The sequence below is a fragment of the Apiospora kogelbergensis genome, assembly GCF_038363985.1.
Source record: "Apiospora kogelbergensis strain CBS 113332 chromosome Unknown utg000001l_segment0_segment0, whole genome shotgun sequence".
Lineage (NCBI taxonomy): Eukaryota > Fungi > Ascomycota > Sordariomycetes > Amphisphaeriales > Apiosporaceae > Apiospora > Apiospora kogelbergensis.
The window spans coordinates 3,619,908-3,634,553 of NW_027117418.1; the positions used below are offsets into that span (position 1 = coordinate 3,619,908).

The following is a 14,646-nucleotide window of genomic DNA, read 5'->3' on the forward strand; positions in this document are numbered from 1 at the left end:
CAGTTGCCTTTTGAGATGGAAAGTAGGTGCCATTTGAGGTAGGTTGTCTATCCATTGAGTAATGCAGGCAAAGTTTTACCTGTCGAGTCTTTTAAGGCGGTATTCTCGCTAAAACACCGAGACAGGTAGGCTGCCTATCTACGTTCTTCATGACCAAGAATGCATCTCTTTCCCTGAAACCGAAAAAACGCCGTTCAGATGATCCGGTTCATGTTGAAGGTTTGTAGAGAAAAAAGACAAAGTGTAATCCGAAGATGGTGGCGGATCGTCTATCAACTCCCTTCATTCTTTCTCGTGCCCCTTTCCGACCTTCGCCGGTTTCTTGAATCCAGAACTCCCATTGACCTCTTTACCAGACCGATGAGGATCCACGCAAAATGCCCAAAAACTTCGCAGATATGTATATCACACCCAGCAGCACGACCAAGAGACTTACAAGCTCACGCGGGAGGAGAACGAATGCAGCAACAAGAATCACACCCCATCGACGCAGACGAGCAATGTGGTGATCAAATCTAGCATCGCGAGACTTTGTCTCATCAGGGGCCCCCTTGTGCTCATCCCCCCAATGACGATCGCCTTCCCAGTCGTCTTCCGACTGGACTTCCTCGGCAGTATCGTCGTCTTCCTCGGGCTGGGGTTGTCAGCCAAATTGGAAGCCGCCGGGGAAACCACCAGGCCGCCGACCACCACCACCAGCTGAGAAGCGAGCACCACCAAAGCCTTCTCCGCCTCCAAAGCTTCCGCCACCGTTCATCATGCTGAAGAGGATCTCGGGGTCGATGCCACCCATGCCGCCACCCATGCCTCCCATGCCGCCGCCTCCTGAGAACATGTCAGAGGGATCAACCAGATCTTCGCCACTGTCATAGCGAGCACGTTTTCTAGGCGATTAAGTTAGTGACCAATCATCACGACTAGGTAGTTCTTGTACTTACTGAGGATCGCTCAGTGTCTCGTAGGCTTCGCCGATGTCCTTGAAGCGCTCGGCAGCGGCATCATCTCCAGGATTCTTGTCAGGGTGGTGGACAATAGCCAGCTTGCGGTAGGCCTTCTTGATCTGGTTATCGTCGGCGCTCTTCTCGACATTGAGGATCTTGTAATAATCCTTCCGTTGGCTCTTCTTCAGCTCAAGCTCCGCCTTGCGAACCTCCTTCGGAATAGTTCTATCCTCGGGGTCCATCTCTTGGATGGACTTCCACTCGCGAACTGCATCCTCCCATCGGTCGGCCTGGCCCAGAGCATTGGCTTTTGTTTTTCGTGCTTTTATATACTGGGGATCGAGGCTGACAGCCCGGTCGCAATCAGCCACGGCCTCGTTATATTGCTTCAGCTTCAATCGGCAAAGCGCCCGGTTCTGCAGAAGCTTGGCATTTGTGCCACGGTTGGCAGGGTCCACCTCCAAGGCCGACGAATACTTATCAAAGGCAGCCTGCCACCGGCCTGCCTTGTAATCGGTGTTACCCTCTTCCTTCATTCGGTCAAGCTTCTGCACGGTCCGAAGCCACTTAACGGCATCCCGGAAGTCGGGGTCGCAGCTGAGTGCCTTGCGGAAATGTTGAATTGCCTTGTCATTGTCTCCCTGGGCATACAGAGCACGCCCACGCAACACCAGCGCCTCGGGGTCTTGGCTGTTGTACCGGAGGAGTGACATGGCTACGTTCTGAGCCTCACCGAGAGAGTTGATGCCGCCGATCTTTAAATGGGCCGCACCCCTCATCAATTGCCACTTACGAGGCTTGAACGCTCCAACGCCGAGGAGCTTTTCGGCTTGATCCAATGCATGCAGTACCATGGAACCAGAAGTGCCATTGTTCAAGGCATCTTGAGCAGCCTTGATATGCAAAGACATTTCCTTGGCAGGTGCCATGTCTTTGGCCGAGGCGGGGGTTGGATGCGACCAAATGTTATCAAGGCTTCTTCGGGCCTTCCCAAGCTGGTATAGATACGAGCCAGGCGAAGCAGGAACTTGGCATTGGTCGGATCACGGTCAACAGCGCGGTTGCAGTCCTCGAGAGCAGCTTCATATTGCCCGTTGGACATGTAAGCCGCAGCACGGTTGCTCAAGAAGGTTGCCGAAGTCGGGATTAATTCCACAGCTACCAGAGAAAATGTCAGTCAGCATTCTTTGTCTTGCAATCAACGGATCATAATGGTTGGAAGAATCCAGCAGGCGAAAGCGTACCTCTGCTGTACTGTATGATGGCATTTCGATAATCCTTCTCCTTGAAGAACTTGTTCCCGGCAGCCTTGTACGACTCAGCCTCGTCCTCTATGGTGGGCACGGGGCTGGAGGGGTTCGACCGGTGAGGTGGGGGGCTGGCCCCTCGCCGTTTGCGGGCTCCTTTGTACCGTTGGTGTTGGTGGGAATGTTCAGGGGAACGGTGAACTTGGGCTTCCCAGCAGCAGGCTGAGGTTGTGTCGGTGGCGAAGATGGAGGGGCGGCCGAGGCCTCTCGGTCCACGTCCATCTTGTCAAAAGAACTTCGGTCGCTCATGGCGGATAGGGCCGACAAGCGCTTGTATTCGTCAGGGTGCAAGTTCAAAGGATGGGTATTCGGGTCAATCTTGTTGCGCCGAGACGACGATGAAGAGCTACCGAACGAACGGGAGCTGCGAGACCTTGCAGACGCAGTGTATGGCGGTGGTGGTGCAGAGTCCTTCTGCGCGGGCGAAGCGGGTCGAACGGGCTTTCTTCCGACCGGCTTTGCTTGAGGGGCAGACTTGATGGGCGAAGAGGAATCTGCCCTTGAGCGGTGGGCGTGCGGACTGCGGTTCTCGTCGTTTTCCCCGGTCGCGTGCTTCTTGGTGGGCGAAGGAGAAGCAGAGGGTTTCTTGGACGAAAAGAGACCCTTCATTTGGAGGAGGGAATAGAAGATTCTATAAGTTACTTTATTAAATCCGATTCCAGAAAAAAAAAGGTTCCCACACCACCTCGAATGGCAGGGCCAGGGACTCGGGTTCTGTCCGCCCTAAAGCAAGCACCTCCCCCAAACTTTTAGGAGCCTGTGCAGTTAGTTGATTGTATGTATCCTAGTTTTCCGCCAGAGGAAAAGTCCCGATCAGGAAAACTGCAAAGGTATGGTATGTTGGTTGCAAGCCAGCTCGTGTAGGCTCGTCTTCTCCCTTTTTGTGTTTTTGCTTTCTTTTGTTTCTTTCTTCTTTTTTTCCCGGGGGCTTCTTCTCGGGCTATTTCCTTGTGTCGCAACTGGATGTTGTCCAGATTTTCGCCGCCGTGCGCGCCAGTTTGCCAGGTACAAACGGTTCTTCCTCTTCTGAAAGCGCAGCGCTTGACTCAGCTGCAGGTCTGACGTCTTTAGGGAGTTAGGCTGCTGATGGCAACTATAACACGAGTCGATATTATCGCCCGACTTCTTTTTTAGCAGCGCGCCTAATGCGATTTTAGAGCCGACTCGAAAATAGACACCAAGGTGGGAATGTGTTCCAGCGCAGTGTAGTGTAGCAGCCGCAATGAAGCTATGGCCTGAGACAATGGGCTAAAGTGAGAAAAGCCACTACTCTCGAGTTTTGGTAGGGGCCGAGAGGCGTGATGGTGGGAAGGTTGAGACAAGATGTGAGCAGTACCATATGATGCTATTGAACTTCTGTAAAGGACCAAAAGAATGGGAGTTTCGAGGAAGACCAGAGTGAACTTGAGAGAGGGACGAGCTTCCTCGAGATTGGTTTTAAAATACGACAGGCCAACAAGGCGCCCGTTCATAACAACACTACTTGACTTGACCTATTTCTACCCGGCTCAGCTCAACCATTGATGGCCTCGATTTATCAGCCTAGCACAACCAGTTCCCCCGGCCGATTGCACAAATTCTGCTGGAATATGCCAATCTGTTCTGCTGGTTCCTGACGGGATAAAAATTCCTCGTCGCCTATCCGTCTCCTCTCCCCAGCCTGTCGATTTTTTTTTGTGAAATTGGAGAAGCAACGGCCCCTCAAGTGCACAATACCTTTCGCTTTGACTATACTCATGTGACGGTGAAGGGTATAGAGTACTCCAGAATATGCCCCCACAATCACAAACGCAGACCAACGTTACCACGCCAAAAGAGTGGTTCGCCCAATAGACATGGTCAGAGCCGGCAGTGTTTACCCCCAGATGCATCTCCAGCGCATAATTGTCGCCCTCAGTGGCCAATCGTCAAAGTGTTTGCAGATAAATGAAGAGGTTGAACTCGGAGTCGCTCTTCGGCCATTTCTTCTATGGAGCCATTGGAGTCCTTGGAGTCATTGAAATGCTCGGATATGGAGCTAAAGATGTGCTCCCTTCGGTTGGCTGGCTGGGATCAACATCCTTGTACGTACACCCGCTTTGAACATCAATTTTCATAACGGCTGCTATCAGCCAGCGGCCCAGGAGGAGCCAGACCTTGCCAGGGGCCCGGGGCCAGGGGCAGCCAGAGAGAAAAAAAAGGCCCTGCAAAAAGGCACGTCCCGGCAGTCCATCATTCTCCCTGATTCTCGAAGGTTCTGTGGGGGCAAGGGGGCATGACCTCGAAGCCAAAGGCAAGTGACAAGGCTGCAGTTGGAGGCTGGGACGGCTGTAACCTGCAGAATGGATTCGGTCGGCTTGCATGGGGAATGCACTTGGCATATACGTCATCGCTTTCCTACAACAACACCTGAGTTGCTCTCATGATATTCTACCAGATCGGCAGTCAACCAGAAGTGCGTGGATATATCAAATGTGATACTCATGTTGTTGCTCGGAAATTGCGGGCTACTACGTACATGCACTTCATTACGTTTATCTCGGCTCATGTGTCCTCTACCAATGCAAAGCCAAAATCTGGAGCTGGCTAACAACTATCTTGCTCAACCTGTGCTGTAGATAGGCATATTTCCCACATCGTATTCTTGATAGTACCGAAAGCGTTGTGGTCTCGTGAATACCAATCAAACGTTTCTCGTGCTTGAGCAAAGCCAAACGCTGTCTAGCCTTCGTGCATTTCTTCTGAGTTACTGACTTTCGGAGCCTTCATGAGAAGCAGCTTCCGAGTTATTGTTTCCTCCTACAATCGAATTCACAAAATCTTGATATTTGAACACCTCACCCCTTTTGCCCAGTCCACCTGCCATATGCTTGCTGAAAGCCCTGCGCCCACTGAAACCAGCCATGATTTTGTCTACTTCAGCCGCGGAAAGAGCCCGCTCACCCGGCTCCGGGGCCGTATGTAACAAAGCATCCCGCAATTCAGCCAGATCTACTTGGCCGCTATCGTCATCATCAAAAGCCGAAAACGCAGACACCAATTCCGCACTGGGAGACATTAAAGCTAGCGCGGTCGCCAGACTATTTAGGAAAGCGGCGAGTGTCATCGTTTGCGGTCCGCCGGGTGGGAAGTATTGCGAGATGTCGGATGGGCCAGACGGAAGACCTGCATCAAGGTGTCAGCTTCGAGGTGTTCACGAATGGGCGTCCACCTTGTTACGTACCCAGTTGGGTCAGCATATCGGCTATATCTTCTCTATTGACAATCCCGTCACTGTCTCTATCCAGGATTTGGAAGCCGTCTCTGAGAGTCCGTACTTGCGCTGGCTGAAGTTGTGAAAGAGCATTTCCGTGTGTAGCATGCGAAGTTGGTTGTGCTCGGCCTATTGGCGCCGCCGAGGCGAGGGAGTTCGTAGGCATGTCGTTCAGTTGTGTGTGCGACAGTGACTTTCTAATCTCGGACAAATCTGCTGCACTTGATGCGCCCGCAAATCGCGATGGTGTGGGCATGCTGCCAATCTTAGTAGTAGAGCCGGGGGTGTCGACTGTCGTAGGATTGATGGCGATGATGGTGATTCAGGTCTGCGGAAGGGAGAGCCTCTGGTGGCGCCGCCGTAGCTAAGGGGCGAAGGTTTGTAACCAGCTTGCATCGCCTAACGTCGTGGGTGTCAGTCGATGATATTCTGCCCAGTGCACTCCACCTGACGGTTCAATGTTTACCATCTGTAAAATTGGATGCAAGGTTGATGGATGCAACAGAATGTCTTGACTTTTATGCAGAAGCAAAGGTCAAGCGGCCGAGATACTGCTGCTGGTGCCGTGGTACGTATGTATGTATGTATGTATGTATGTATCGATCGATGGGCTCTTGGACGGATTCGATACCGCTTGATTGCTGACGAGAATGGACGCAGCGAGACTGGGTTGAGGGATGGCATGCACCACCAAGGTCCCTAGGGAAAACCGGAGATCTAACGATTAGATAGAGGCTGTCAAAACAAATGACGATTGATACAAGATCGGCAATGTTGAGTTTGGTGAAGTCACTACCTTCCTCACCTTTGCCTTTGGATTGCCAGTCGCCAGTTGCCAAGCCCACCGAGCTGGCCAGCGCGGTCAACAAGGCGGCTGATGTCCGGGCAACGCAAGCATGCTGAAATGGAATGGATGTGCCACTAGCACCAACCCATCTGCACAGGGCACCCTACGGCTCTGATTCCGGGGAGGGGAGCACGAAGTATTAGGTATGTACGTACATAGTTGTAGGGGCGGTACCTGACTTGGGCTACCACTACAAGCTTAATTAATCTACACCTGCCAGCCTGCATCCTGCATCAATAGTCGAAAATTGTGGCTTGGTGCCCTCTTCAGGTTACTGCAGGTGAGGCTTACGATCCTAGCCTCAACTGACCGTCATCTGGGGGGTTCAGGGTCCTTTCAAGCCTTTGTTCCACACACCACACCACGATGTTTGTTGTAGAATCAGATAGCACATGGCCAGGATGCTTCGAAGACAATCTCCCCTTCCATATCAATACACCCAACACGTTGCGACGAATCAGACGTAAACTAGACACGTACACGTATGCATGTTAGATACCAGACGCCAAAGCCTTCCAACCCCGTACTTGGTGCTGTTGCGACCTCGGAATACAAATTAATTGCATGCCCTTGCCCAGGGGCGCTTTCGTGTCGTGGGATATTTCGGCATTGCAAGTTATTAAACTATTCTTACATCTCCATTTACTGTATACCCCCGGATACGTAAGCTGGGTAAGTATGTCGTTGCTCACTTGTAAGAGATGGGTATCAGCGCCAGCTCAAACACCAGCTCCAGTAGCCAAACGCTAGACCGGAGGAGCTAGACTCTGTCCTAGAGTGTTGTTGTGAGTGGCTACTAGTAGCGACTTCATGAAAGCCATGTATGATCAAATCAATGCCTACATGCCAATGCCAGTACTTGTTGATATAACAAAGCCCGCGCCATTCTCTTCTTCTCCAAGTGAACGAACCACTCATTCCGAGATCTGCGCTCAGGAGGAACCGATGGGCGAGTTGGGTACCGCTCTTTAACAGCTTTCGGGTGTCTCAAAAGCCGCCGAACTGTTACTTCGGCTCCACGAATGGCAGGGGCTTGTCGTCGATCAATTTCCAAACCCCCTTTTATCGTGCCCGCCCCCATCAAATCCAAAGCGTTCTGGTCCACGGCTGACAGACAAGGCGAGAGAAAGAGAAAGAGAGAGAGAGAGAGAGGGAACGTGTGTTTGAGAAAGGGCATCAATCCAGTCTCGGCCACGCAAAGTACACACTGACACACCCTGGCATTGGCTTTGCCGCAGTCGATCAATTGAAGCCGAGAGAGTTCAGCAAAGGCACAAGTAGCTCAGAGCTTACCACAAGTATCGCGCATTACTACGTACAGACCGCAGACAAGCCTGCGTTAGGTACGCCCCAACGCACGCACGCACGCACGAGCTCACGTTATCCGGTCCCACCCACAAAGAATCGGGCAACGAGGGGGTATTGCTAGGTTCGGAGGGGATTGGATCGATCATGACTTCAATCCATGGCTCCTTGCCATATCTCACGCGAACGACAACAAATCAGTCAATCTCGAATGGTCCTCCGGGCGCGGTGAACCCGCGCGCATCTCTTTCGTCTTTTCCCTCTTCGCGGTCCGCCTCGCAGATGTCGCACAGCTCTCGACCCTCCCGGTCACCACAGCCGCCTATCGCGGCCGATACCGACCGCACTTCCGATCCTAGCTCCAAGTCCAACAAGACATCGTCGGTCGGAAGTCGCACCGGCGCATCCTCTCAGCATTCCTCGCTATCGGCCCCGAAGCGCTACAACCCCGATGCCCAGTCGCCTAGGCGGCTTCGTTCCCAGTACCCACGCGGGTCGATCGACAATCATGTTGAATATATCCTAGTTGCGTCTTTTGACATTGACCGTGGCCCGGTGATGGAACACCAGTATCCTGTGGCCATCACTGGAGACGAACACATGCTCGCCGAGCTCATGCTGCCAGACCAAGCGCACGTGCGTAACCAGGACTGGACTATATTCTTCCTGCACAAAGACACGAGCCAGGAAGAAGACGAGGAAGAAGCCAAGACAAGGGCAGAAAGGCGCAGGAGGCGAAAGCGCAGAAGAGACCGGGCAGCTGGACTGATCCCTGATGATGACGAAGAACCGGAAGAGGACAGCGAAGACGATGAAGATAATGACGATGACGACTGGGACGATGAATCGACCGACAGCGAACCTGAAGGCGGAGAAGGCCCCCCCTAATCTACGTTCTCAACTTGGTAAACACGAAGCAAGACAAGACGGTGAAGAGAGGCGCGGTAGTCAAGGCTATGGCTATATGTACACGGCACCCCTTCCTGCACATCTACAAGGTATGTTCCTTCGCCTTGCCTATACTGGCTCCAACTTGCCTTTACTGAACCGAAATAGCCTCTGCTCTTGCTCGCCCTCGAAGAATACTTCAAATCCCCCGTTCCCGAGACCCTGGCAATGCTTTACGACGCTGTTAATAACATGGATCTATCATTAATGCCAAAACTGAGTTTACTGGAAAGGCACCTCTTACTTGCGAGCGACAACAAAGATCTTTTCGTGGAGAAGTTCGCGCAGATGATCGAGATGCGCATGGCTGAGGACAAGAAGGAACTCACTCAGCCAATCGATGCAAGTAAGAGCCCGCAGAAGGCACAGGAGATATCTCGAGCTGGGACCAGAGCCCATCTGCAGGGCTCACCCGGGTACTCAATTCCACGAGACACTCATGAGTTCGAAAGCAAAGTTTTATACAAGGGGATACCCATTCCCGTAAAGGTGCCAACTGCAGTCATGCCCGAGACCGTGGGGGACTTTTCCCTCATCAAGTTGATTCAGACCTTCTCAGACCCTCACGCCAAATCCCCCCAGCCGTTTCCGGTCCATCCTCATTTGACAACGAACGGTCCAAACACCCACCCCGTTATAGTATTGGCAAATGCGCTTCTTACTCAGAAGCGAATTATCTTCCTGGGCCACAACATGCCATCAGGAGATGTGGCCGAAGCAGTGCTTGCTGCCTGTGCTTTGGCCTCTGGTGGCCTCTTGCGTGGCTTCACAAGGCATGCTTTCCCATATACGGATCTCACTAAGATCGATGATCTCCTGAAAGTACCAGGGTTCATTGCTGGTGTGACGAACCCGACGTTCGAGAATCACCCTGAGTGGTGGGACCTTTTGTGTGATATCCCGAGCGGGCGAATGAAGATCAGCAGCAAAATCGAGAGCACGCCCATCACGGAGGGTTTGATATATTTCCAGCAACAGAACCCGGCTTTTGCCAATCTGCTGGGTGGTGCTGCTATGAACACAACTACGGACCTGACCGGAGATCTTGTTTTCATGGGTGATATCTTGAAGAGCATTGTAGCGAGACGCGGTGAAAGAGCCATTCGGGCAAAGTGGCGCGACTGGGTCCTCAAGTTCACCCGCATCGCAGCGGCCTTTGAAGAGAGCGTATATGGCGCCAGCGCTTTGTACATAGGCGGCGACGAGTTTGAGCATGTCGCAGGAGCTGGAGGCCATGGGTACGTGTGGCCGGACGATTCTGCCAAGCAAAAGGAGCTGGCGGGCAATGTTTGTCGGATCGAGGGCTGGAGAAACACCCGGAGCTACTACAGCTATATCCAGGTAAGCACCATAGCGCGCCCTTCTTCGTGGAAAGCGTCAACTAACCCTCGATGTAGGACCTCGCGCAAGTCTACACCATCAGGCCTCTGAAAGGCCTCGACTTACATCACATGCATGACCGCCTGAGGTCGCAAAAAGCTAAGCCCGACACAAAGTCGCGAGGTCTATCTGGCATTCGCCAAGTACGTTCATTCGTACGACGAGATTTGCCTCCTCCTTACAGTGGCGCCCGAATCGCATGCTGGTCTGTTCTACCTTGCGCTTGGCCTTTTCCACAAGGATAGGGACGTGCGCGTCAAAACCAGTCACCTCCTTGAGCGGGTCAGCGACCACATGGGGGGACAACACTGGTGGCGCGGGCTAAGTCGGTTCGAGAAACTCGCGTTTCATCGTATCAAGAGAGAAGCGGAAGCTGAGATGAGGCTCAAGCTCGAGAAAGAGGGTCTGAGCCCCGAAGTTGAGAAGAGAGTCAGCTAGAGAAGTCACGTCGGGCAGTGGAACGTTTTGTTGGAAAAGGGGGCTAGGAGGCCCCCTTGGCAAGACTATCATTAGACATCCCTATATTTTCAGTTCTTACAGTGCCCTAGAGCGTGGAAGCCTGCATGCGAGCGAGCTATTCTGGTAATTTGCATGGCTCTACCTGTCATATCCAATGAAGAGCACACACCAACATAAGTATATATACTGAAAGCCAATTCCACATAGAGATACCCATTATAGGGGCCCTGGGACAGATAGTTAAAAAGATATAAACCCCTACTGAGAACCATGTCCCACAGCGTCTTGGCCCTGCCGCGCCGAGGATTTCGGTATGTGCCAATGGGCTGGGCCTTGCGCATATAAGAGTCGCAAGACGCTGGCTTTTCGTTGAACTATCGTCACTCGGCCGATCGGGGCGTAGAAATGCCTTGACTGGCCATTAAGCTCATAACGTAGCTGTTGGCATGCACAGCACAGGCCAGAGGTTGGCATACTCAGCTGACATATTCCCAGGTTTGCCTCTAGTGCTTAGTCTACTTGCAGCCCGATGACAGCTCAGGCTAAGCCATCCGCCTGGCTGCCTTCTGCCTACTAACGCATCGTGGGGAATATTCACCCAGCCATCCCCGGATTGTACATGTCTCAAAGGACGAATGGGCCAGACCAGGGCCCGAACGACGCGGCTAAAAAACCCGGTAGAAAGAACCGATCCCTAGACATGTCTCTCCGCTCTCCAGAAGACAAATGCAAGACACGTCAAGCGCCTAGAACGCAGCGACGTATAGAGACGTACATGGACGCGGCCGGCTGGTTCGGCTTGATGCAGTCAGCACTAGGCGACAAAGAGACATATTTTAGGACGACCCGGGCGAACAGGCGGGTGTCTGCATGTCCCTCCCCTTGCAAGACGAAATTTGTCCCACTGCGGGTAATTTCTTGGAAGTCTATAATAGCTGAGCTCGCCTCGGTGCCAACGTCGACAACTTCTGTCTTGCATCGCGACTGCCCCCTCCATACTTTGCTCAGGTCACTCTAGCAGCCATGCAGTTCACCAGGACCCTCGCGGCTCTTGTTTTTGCCGCCGCCTCCTCCTCGGCGGTCCCGACACAGCAGCTTGCCAAGAGGGAGCTTGGAGGTGTACGTTTCCTCCTCCCTCGCCTGTGCTAGACGTGTTTGCTAATCCATTGCGCAGGTCCTGATCTGCCAGGGCGTGAACGCGACCGGCCCATGTCACTATGAGGTATACTCCATGCAAGACTGCCACGACCTGCCCGAGAACCTGTCGGGCAATGCGGCCACCTTTGCGCCTGACGGTGACAACTTCTATTGTTACCCGCGAGTGTAAGCTTTTGCTCATCCCCCCGGGAGTTTGCGTCGCCAAAGTTCCCGAAGCGATGAAAACTGACATGGTGTCCTGCAGTGGCCACTGCTCGGATATCTGTACCAGCCCGACAGGATGCACATTTGGTGCCGTCAACTTCTCGTCGCCTGTCAAGTACGACCTGACCTCAATACAGTGGAACACACTCATCCAGGCATTCCACTGCTACGAAAACGCGACATCTACAGCAACATCGCGATGATGGACAAAGGAGAAAAGGAGCCGGAGAGTGCATAGGATCGGGTGGAGTAGTACTAATGACTAATGAGCTCTCGATTTGCCTCATCGGGGGTGATTCGGGCATTTCGGCTTCCCTGGCAATGACGCGGGAGCATTCGGGAAATGTTTATTCGCCGGGTGGTGGGGTTAATGTCGCCCAAGACAGTCAGCTTTAGCGGACATGGCGGGGTCGCCAACACTTGTCTACGACAACGACACGCTCGAGTATGTAGGTAGAAATCAACAGTGTCCTTCCCAACCTCTACGTCCTGTTGTCACCACGTTGCATGCCATTCAGACGACTCTTTGCTGCTTCTGCTACGACTGCATTCGCTGCTTCCACGATTGCCCGAAGACCATACTACACAATGGCGTCAACGTTCGAGACCAAAGCGACCATCGCGACCTTTGGCGGCAAGCTGCTCAAGCTGTCCCACAAGTCCAACGCAACCCAGACGCCCATGGACGTGAACCTCTACCTCCCGCCCGCCTCCAACGACCGCAAGGTGCCCGTCCTCATCTTCCTCTCGGGCCTGACCTGCACACCCCAAAACTGCTCCGAGAAGGGCTTCTTCCACGCCGCCGCCAGTAAGGCCGGTCTGGCCGTGCTGTACCCGGATACGTCGCCGCGTGGCGCCGACCTGCCGGGCGAGAAGGACAGCTGGGACTTTGGCGAGGGCGCCGGCTTCTACGTGAACGCGACGGCGGAGCCCTGGAAAAAGCACTACAACATGGAGACCTACGTGACCAGGGAACTGCCCGAGGCTATCTTCGGCGCCTTCGCCGACAAGCTGGACAAGACACGCGTCTCCATCACGGGCCACAGCATGGGCGGCCACGGCGCCCTCACGCTGTTCCTCAAGAACCCGGGCATGTACCGCAGCGTCAGCGCGCTGGCGCCCATTTGCAACCCGAGCCAGTGCCCCTGGGGCGAGAAGGCGTTCGGCGGCTACTTCGGCGCCGGCGAAAAGTCGCAGTGGGCCGGCAGCGACGCGACTGAGCTCGTCCGCGCCAAGCTCAAGAGCGGCGAGAAGCTGCCCTGCCTCATCGACGTCGGCACCGGCGACAACTTCTACAACCAGAAGCAGCTGCTCCCCGAGAACTTCGAGCGCGCCGTCAAGGAGACGGGCGTCGAGGGCGTCGAGGTCCGCTACCAGCCCGACTACGACCACTCCTACTTCTTCATCTCGAGCTTCGCCGAGGACCACGTCCAGCACGCCGCGAAGTACTTGCTATAGGGTATTCGTAGCGTGCCAACGGTAGCACGATAATGCCAAAATGGAGCAAATGAAAGATATCCAAAGACTGCTGAAGAGACGATCAAGCTGCCCGACTTTTTGACTCGTTATTTGGTCACATACAATTTGCTTGGATAAACCTAATCACTACAACATCTCGGACGATGGGTATTTATGGCTTTGTAAAATCATCTCTAGACGTCAATGGGACCGCATACAAAATAGCAGATCAACGGTCTTCTGTTGTGACTGCCCCTTCAGGCCAGCAACTAGTGTCCATGAGAGGAGATCATGCAATCTAGTTCAGCGGGAGTGATCAGATCAAGGTGGAGATGGTAAGCAAGGAGGACCAGAAATGCAGCCTCGGGATGGTCACCCATTCACTGCCAATCGAGATCGACAAAGCCTGCTAGGTGAGATGTGAATTTTTGGTATATTCCTGGAAAGCAGCCAAACAACGCCTCGCTAAAACACCGGTTTTCTTTTTTTCTTCTTCTCTTCTCTATTCCATATGCCGCCGTCGAAGGTATGAGCAGACCAGAGTGATCTATTTGTAGCGTTTTCTTTCATAGCAGCCAAGTTTCCATTGCTTGATCCAAAGCACCCTTACTGTAGCAGCTCCTCGCAGGTCCAGTCCTCGTAGCTATAGTGTAATAGTCAGCATTGAGATAAAGAATCGAAGAGCCTTGCACTTGACGGAAGACCCTTCCAAAAGAACAATCGAAGAAAAGGGGCGGACGGGAAAGAGACGTACTATCCATCAGGCATGTACCGGCGCACAATGAGAGGGATCTTCTTCTCGCGAAGCTCTTTGATGGCGATCTGGAGAGGGTCGGTTTCGCCCTCGAGGTCGACGAGGACGGGGGCGTTCATGCTGATCTGCAGAGCGCGCGTGCCGAGGATACGCGCCTTCTCGTACTTAGTCATATAAGGCGTAGTGGTACGGTCCTCCGTAGGGATCTTCTTGTCCTTGTGCGCGAGCCTGGCCTCGCCGCCTTTCTTGCCGCGGGCCTGCGCCGCCGCCGCCGACGGATCGCCCCCGATTACGACGTTCTCCTCCTCCTCGGCACCCCGACGCCCGTAATCCTCGTCTTCGGGCACCTCGGCGTCGAACTCCTCTACGGGCTCTTCGTCATCGTCAAACATGGGCTCATCGCTGTTGGGTGGGCGAAGCGGTCAGTCATTTGATACAGGGACAAAGCAAACTGGGTGAAGAACGAGCTCTAGTAGCCAAGATAAGAGCAATCCCGTTTTCCGCCTTGTCACGCGCGAAGGCGCAATCGGACGGGTGGGCAGGGTGCGGGATGGCATGTAACCAAACGAGCAAACCGGACGAGGTGAAGGCGCGTAAACTTACCCACGGACGGGATCGTCCCGGTCATCGTCGCCAAAGTCGGACATTTTGCT

The 14,646-nt window shown here is 53.6% G+C and overlaps 7 protein-coding genes across 7 annotated transcripts; 4 read left to right on the forward strand and 3 right to left on the reverse strand.

Annotated features, from left to right (window-relative positions):
• Window positions 1-643: 643 nt before the first annotated feature.
• On the reverse strand, window positions 644-2,857 carry PG998_001140 (tetratricopeptide; the record flags this gene model as incomplete). Its single annotated transcript, XM_066867958.1, has 5 exons — window positions 644-884; window positions 939-1,872; window positions 1,950-2,099; window positions 2,186-2,272; window positions 2,353-2,857. 5 exons carry the CDS (start codon window positions 2,855-2,857, stop codon window positions 644-646), a joined length of 1,917 nt encoding a protein of 638 aa, XP_066736373.1.
• A 2,116-nt stretch (window positions 2,858-4,973) lies between these two features.
• Window positions 4,974-5,736, reverse strand: PG998_001141 (Calcium-binding ef-hand protein; the record flags this gene model as incomplete). The annotated part of the gene is made up of 2 exons (XM_066867959.1): window positions 4,974-5,392; window positions 5,451-5,736. The coding sequence occupies 2 exons, from the start codon at window positions 5,734-5,736 to the stop codon at window positions 4,974-4,976; spliced, it is 705 nt and encodes a 234-aa protein (XP_066736374.1).
• A 2,043-nt stretch (window positions 5,737-7,779) lies between these two features.
• Window positions 7,780-8,520, forward strand: PG998_001142 (Spindle pole body interacting protein; the record flags this gene model as incomplete). Its single annotated transcript, XM_066867960.1, has 1 exon — window positions 7,780-8,520. The coding sequence occupies one exon, from the start codon at window positions 7,780-7,782 to the stop codon at window positions 8,518-8,520; it is 741 nt and encodes a 246-aa protein (XP_066736375.1).
• Window positions 8,521-8,588: 68 nt separating this feature from the next.
• On the forward strand, window positions 8,589-10,398 carry PG998_001143 (protein mesA; the record flags this gene model as incomplete). The annotated part of the gene is made up of 4 exons (XM_066867961.1): window positions 8,589-8,630; window positions 8,689-9,921; window positions 9,978-10,048; window positions 10,077-10,398. The coding sequence occupies 4 exons, from the start codon at window positions 8,589-8,591 to the stop codon at window positions 10,396-10,398; spliced, it is 1,668 nt and encodes a 555-aa protein (XP_066736376.1).
• Window positions 10,399-11,442: 1,044 nt separating this feature from the next.
• Window positions 11,443-11,984, forward strand: PG998_001144 (uncharacterized protein; the record flags this gene model as incomplete). Its single annotated transcript, XM_066867962.1, has 3 exons — window positions 11,443-11,538; window positions 11,594-11,742; window positions 11,822-11,984. 3 exons carry the CDS (start codon window positions 11,443-11,445, stop codon window positions 11,982-11,984), a joined length of 408 nt encoding a protein of 135 aa, XP_066736377.1.
• Window positions 11,985-12,369: 385 nt separating this feature from the next.
• Window positions 12,370-13,239, forward strand: PG998_001145 (S-formylglutathione hydrolase; the record flags this gene model as incomplete). Its single annotated transcript, XM_066867963.1, has 1 exon — window positions 12,370-13,239. One exon carries the CDS (start codon window positions 12,370-12,372, stop codon window positions 13,237-13,239), a length of 870 nt encoding a protein of 289 aa, XP_066736378.1.
• A 606-nt stretch (window positions 13,240-13,845) lies between these two features.
• Window positions 13,846-14,640, reverse strand: PG998_001146 (RNA polymerase Rpb6; the record flags this gene model as incomplete). The annotated part of the gene is made up of 3 exons (XM_066867964.1): window positions 13,846-13,882; window positions 13,994-14,395; window positions 14,597-14,640. 3 exons carry the CDS (start codon window positions 14,638-14,640, stop codon window positions 13,846-13,848), a joined length of 483 nt encoding a protein of 160 aa, XP_066736379.1.
• Window positions 14,641-14,646: the final 6 nt, after the last annotated feature.